Source organism: Echinops telfairi, unplaced genomic scaffold (assembly GCF_000313985.2).
Source record: "Echinops telfairi isolate 266 unplaced genomic scaffold, ASM31398v2 ScPeMD7_7458;HRSCAF=8496, whole genome shotgun sequence".
Lineage (NCBI taxonomy): Eukaryota > Metazoa > Chordata > Mammalia > Afrosoricida > Tenrecidae > Echinops > Echinops telfairi.
The window spans coordinates 38,872,836-38,878,244 of NW_022111358.1; the positions used below are offsets into that span (position 1 = coordinate 38,872,836).

Here is a 5,409-nt window from a genome sequence, read left to right on the forward strand (position 1 = left end):
AAGCCATCCAATCCAGTCTTTCATGACTCGGGCCACCTCGTTAGACAGAGGAAAACTGCACTCGTGAATTTTGAGACTTAACTGTAGAAAGCCTCATCTTTCCCTCACATACGGGCTGGTAGTTTTGAACTGCTGACCTTGAGGTTTGCTGCAGATTTCATATCGTTCCAAACTGTTTTGTGGTGGTATTGGTGATTTAAATGGGCTTTTTGTTCGGGAAGTACTTATGTAACTCTTGGGCATTACTTTTGTTCCCCCTTCCCAGGACTGGGTAGAGGGAACCTGCCCAGGGAGGGAGGCCATGTGGGTTAGGAACCAGGGGAAAGGCTCGGCCTGAGGCTTACAGTACTGGTCAGCTCTAGCCCGGCTACCTCCCCAGGTAAGCCATGAAAAATAGTTGTATTTAGTCTGCCTTAATGGTTAGCACACAACCTAGTAAAGGAGACCTTTCAGGCCTGGGGTATAGCCCTGCTGGCCTTTCATCGAAGGTACTGTGTGCCCTGCTGTGTGGAAACTGGCTTAATGAAGACAGTCAACTTTTTAACTGATTATGTAGGCCAGGTAAACAGCTGGGTCTTAATGCAGCTGCACCCTACATGTGACTGGTTTTCAGCATTGATTATTATACGATGAAGTTATTAGACACAGGGGTGTATGTGTATTTGATCCCCCAAAATGACTGCAAAGCAGTTTTTCACTTATCCAAACAGGTGACTTCCTCATAGGCGCCTGACTGTGCAGGTGCAAACATTTCAGTGACAGGAAAACTGGGTTTGAATTAGCCTCTCTGAGTTGAAACGCCTGTTCTTCTTTTTGCAGTTGGTCTTCCTCCCTTTGGGGGGACTCAGAGAGGTCATCCAATGACTTAGACTGGTTGGACGCTTGAGCAGGTTTTAAATGTGTTTTAGAAGCCTCAGTGTTGGGGTTTGGCAGCGTGCTGAGGAACTGACCAAGCAGCAGGATTTAGTCCTTGGCCTTTCATCTGTCCATCTTTAGACAGACTAGCGATCCCTACCAGAGCCTGGATGGTGGCAGGCTTGGCTGCGCACTTCCTTAGATGGGCCTGCTTCGCTCCAGAAGCTATAGAACATGTTCAGCTCTTCTAGAAAGAGCACGTGTGTTCCTAGGCCGAACGCTGGCTCTTCAAGGCTCTGGCTTTACGAGAACGAGCAGTTCCTAGAGGTGTTTTTTGGGGGGAGTGGGGGTGAGAGAGGGGAGGGCTGATGTTGGACTCCATTTTGGGAGTAGTAGTTAAGTCCAGGAAGCAATCGTAGTTTTTAAGAACTAAAACAGATGAGATGCCTAGTAACTTCTCTTCATGCTCCCCCCCATTTCTTCTTTACCACAGGCATGAGGGTGCTGGTAGATGCTCGAGAGAAACTTCATATTCCATGGGGTGATCATTCAAACCAGTTCCACGGAGACAAGATGATGGCCTTTGACACCCGCTCGCCCATGGTGGCCCAGGGCATGGTGGAGACAAGGGTGTTTTTGGAATACCTCCCTGCCATCCGAGGGCTTTGGGCAGATAGTGGCATACAGAACGCTTATGACCGGCGCCGAGAGTTCCAACTGGTAAGAGACTTGAGCCTTTCAAATACTGTGACTTGATTTTAATGATTAATGGCATTTAGTCATACTTGTTTTTAGCCATTTTTTCTGTGGCTTCCAAGGTACACGGTGTCCAGAATTGTGGCCTCAGAAATTATGGATTGCCATACTGTAAGTCTCTGGGGTTAGAGCCGAACTTGGATCAACTGTGGATAACTCCTTATTCACCCTATTATTAGTCTGCCCTCGCGTGGAAACAGGCGTCCCTGCTGGAGTACAGCTGCTTCATCCCCTTCTTCACCTACTACACCTGCAGCTTTTAGGCCATTGACGAGACTTCCCATCTTTTCTTGCACTAAGAGCAAATCCTCTGCCACCTAGATGATTGTACCTCAGAGCCAGCCCTCAGGGACGCAGTAGAAATCCCTGTAGGGTTCCCAAGACTACATTTTTATGGAAGCTATGGAGTAGCAGGTGGGTTCAAATCACTGGCCTATGTTAGCAGCCAAGCACTTTGACCCCTGCACCACCAGGGCTCCTCCTAGCACTAAGCCATTCCAACCCAACCCCACGGCCATGGGTCGAATTCAACTCATACTGACTATAGGACAGAGCAGGACTCCCTTGTGGGTCTGTGAGGCTGCCCCTCCACAGGGGCAGAAGGCCTCGTCGTTCTCCCTCGGAGCCGCTGGTGGGTTCTGACCTTGTGGTTCGCAGCCCAGTGCCTAACCCATGACCCCACCAGGGCTCCTTTCCTGGACGAAAGTGGGGCTGAAATAAGAACAGTGCCCCTGTCGGCTGTAACAACCAATTGGACTGAAAGACACGCTTGGGGATGGGTGGCTCATCACCCACAGGCGCTCTGCTGTGTAAGTGAAGGTTTCAAAATGTTCTTGGGGAAATTGAAAGATAATGGACTTTTGTTTTCTCTTTTGAAGCCCTTTTGTCTGTAAACTTTTTACTAAGCAATGTGGTAACCACTACAGATTTTGGGAAGCTGTTCTATTTAATGGGTCATTTTTTTCCACTTTGAAAGTTGGGATTCTCATAGGTATTTTCTCCTAATTTATTCTTTTTAAAAAATTCTTTTTAAAAGGTCATTTTCTCCAAATTATAATGACGATATTAACCCTTCTAAAAAAGTAGTCCTTAGAGTTTAGTCACTGAATCTAGTTGTTCAAATGTGCCATATAGAAGGGACTCAGAAAACCAGCAAACCACGGAACAACTGGGTTGCCTTTTAATTCCTTTGTTCCGTGAACTTTTTGAAGCCACCTCGTGGTAACCAGGGGTACTTGTTTCATTGGACAGCTAGGTGTAGTATAGAGGGAGATTGACATTTGTAATCTGGCTTAACAGAAAATGTGCTTTTTATGATTCTGCAATGTGCTTTTTTGTATTAGATGCTTAACCACACAGCATGGAACGTTCCTTCATTGAAAGCAAAATAATTTCTTTTACATTTATTTATTCCTCCCAGCGGTGAATGAGACAGCCCATTAATACTTGTAGCAGTTAGACAGCATTGAAGAGTGGGTAGACAGGAGAGGCTCTGATCCAGGTTAGAGAGAGAGAAAGAATAATACAAGAGGTTTTTAATCAAGTGATTTTTAATTTCCTTATGAAAACTTGGGTTGAATTGGGGGTTTTATTTATCAAAGACCCTGAAAAATTCCAGCAGTGATCGGAATCTAGGCTCATGTACAGGTTGTAGGTAGTTCAGTTCCCAAATGTCTAGCTGTCCTGTGATCAAGATCAAGTGACAGTGAAAAGTAAAAGGGCTTAGAAGGTTAAGTGGTGATGTCACAGACACGGCAGTGATCCACATCCGTGTCATGGGTGTGGTTAGGGAGAGGGCTACAGCAGCATCCTGCCCTCTTACTGGGTCTTCCAAAGCCGCCTTGGGTAGTACACTTCTGAGAAAATCTTCATGATCGCTTTATTAAAAACTAACATCTTAATCCTCATTTTCTTTGAATTATGACTCAGTGCACTTCATTGTTTACTGTCTTATCTTCTTCTCTCTGTATCTAGTCTCTTCCTTCTATTTCTGGAAGGCAGGGACTGTCTTGCACTGCTGTTAATGGAGGCAGTGACACCAGGGTATGTGGGGAATTAGGAGTTTAATGTATAAGAGACCTCCGTCCATTTCCTACACTTCTCCTGGTCTTTTGCCCTCTGGTCAGTTTTCTCTTCTTTGCAGCACTCTGCATTGTTTTCTCGGGCCTCTATGCAGCCTTCCCGGCCCAGGAGGCACCTTGTGCCTGCAACAAGGGCACATACTGACGGAATGCGTGAACGGGCTGTTGCAGCCTACTGAGCGCTCAGCCGGAAAGTTCCACGTTTGTCTGGAATCCATTTCATGAGAGTTGGTTTGCACCGGCTTCTCTCAGATTTTGTATCTCACAGCCTCATGTTACGTCACAAGGTTCAGCAAACACTCCTCAGCAGTGCTTTCTCACGAAGAGCAGGTAGGTCAAACCACACAGGATGAGGAATGGCCTGGCTCTTGACTTGAGGATTACACACACACACACACACACACACACACACACACACACACGGCAAGGTCTAGATACTAAGCTCCTGTAGGTAGGATCTTTTGCCCTCAGCATATGCTCGGTGTGGTTAACAACACCTGGTGCATCTGCTCAGTGAGTATGTTGAATCAAAACGTCTACCCTTCTTTTGGGTGAGTTGGGTGCCTACGGTAGTGTTGCTGGGCATTGGGAGCACACAGGACGTGTTTAAAATTTCTCTCAGTCACCTTCCGTTCTTCCTGCCTGTCTACACAAGGCCCATTTCCCAGTCCCAGCCTCCTTACTCTCTCCTGTAGGTGACCATCAGGGCGTCTCAGCATGGGCTTGCTCAGAAACCATTGCCTGTTTTCCATTAGTTTCCAGCCAGACTTGAGCTTCTATTTCAGTAGTGGGCCTCCAGGAGGTCCATTCTACAGCCTTTTAATTCCTACAGAACCCGATTTTCCGCTTCCAGGCGGAGAATCCCACTCCCTCTACCGAGACTCATCCTGACCCCATCTGCCCATTGAAGCTTTGCCCTTTCTGTAGAGCATTGGCAACCAGGTTTTGATGTGATCGAATGTTGCCCATGGCCCCCTTGCATGTGAGGTTCACCTGGGATGTGGGGTAGGGGGAGAGAAATAGTAAATGAGTGAACCGGCACAAGGCGGTTCCCAGCCTCCATCACCAGAGAACCTGCCTTCGGAATTGGGGCCGGCGCCCGGTGAGCTCTGTTTTCCACACCCTCACAGGTGGACTGGGCTCTCTGTGCCCTGCACGCTCATTAGAGTGTTTGCTCCTGCCCCTCATCCTAGTCGCTGGCTTGGGGTTGTTGGCATATGGCCAGGGCTCGTGTACCCCCTTGGAACCTCTTGGGATATGTCTTGTCTGCCTTTTGCCCCTTAGGGCTTAGCACTTACTTTCCCTCTGCAATCCTTGACCCTCCCTCCAATCCCTGTGGTTCTTTGAGAAGAGAGACATTCTGCATTCAGTTCCTTCTGAGAAAGAGGGATTGTTTCCAACTAGTTTCTTTCAGTTTCTGCTATCCTTCGTTCTCTGCTGTGATATCTAGCCACGTACAGTCTTGAACCATGGCTAGAAATAGGAAACGTCAGGGAAAATGGGAAGAGTTGAAAAAGAAAGTAACTAAAACTGGCCCTTTTGTTTCTCTAAATGATTGCTTATTAAAGTTATTCCTGCAAATCAAATTTATTCCTCCCTGTACACAGGTACAGATAGGAACTGGAAATACAGGGAATCCAGGGCGGATGATCCCTACACAACCAGTGATGTGAGTGGTGATACTGGGAGGGTAGAGGGAGAGTGGGTAGGAAAGAGG

At 47.3% G+C, this 5,409-nt stretch overlaps 1 protein-coding gene across 1 annotated transcript in view; it reads left to right on the forward strand.

Moving 5' to 3' along the window:
• The first annotated feature begins 1,349 nt into the window (after positions 1-1,349).
• The window catches only part of GNA13 (G protein subunit alpha 13), a 44,039-nt gene continuing 39,979 nt past the window's right edge, over positions 1,350-5,409 (forward strand). The window contains exon 1 of the mRNA XM_004709178.2: positions 1,350-1,575. Within this exon, the coding sequence (XP_004709235.1) occupies positions 1,351-1,575 (225 nt within the window). The 5' untranslated portion in view covers position 1,350. The remainder of the gene's footprint in view (positions 1,576-5,409) is intronic.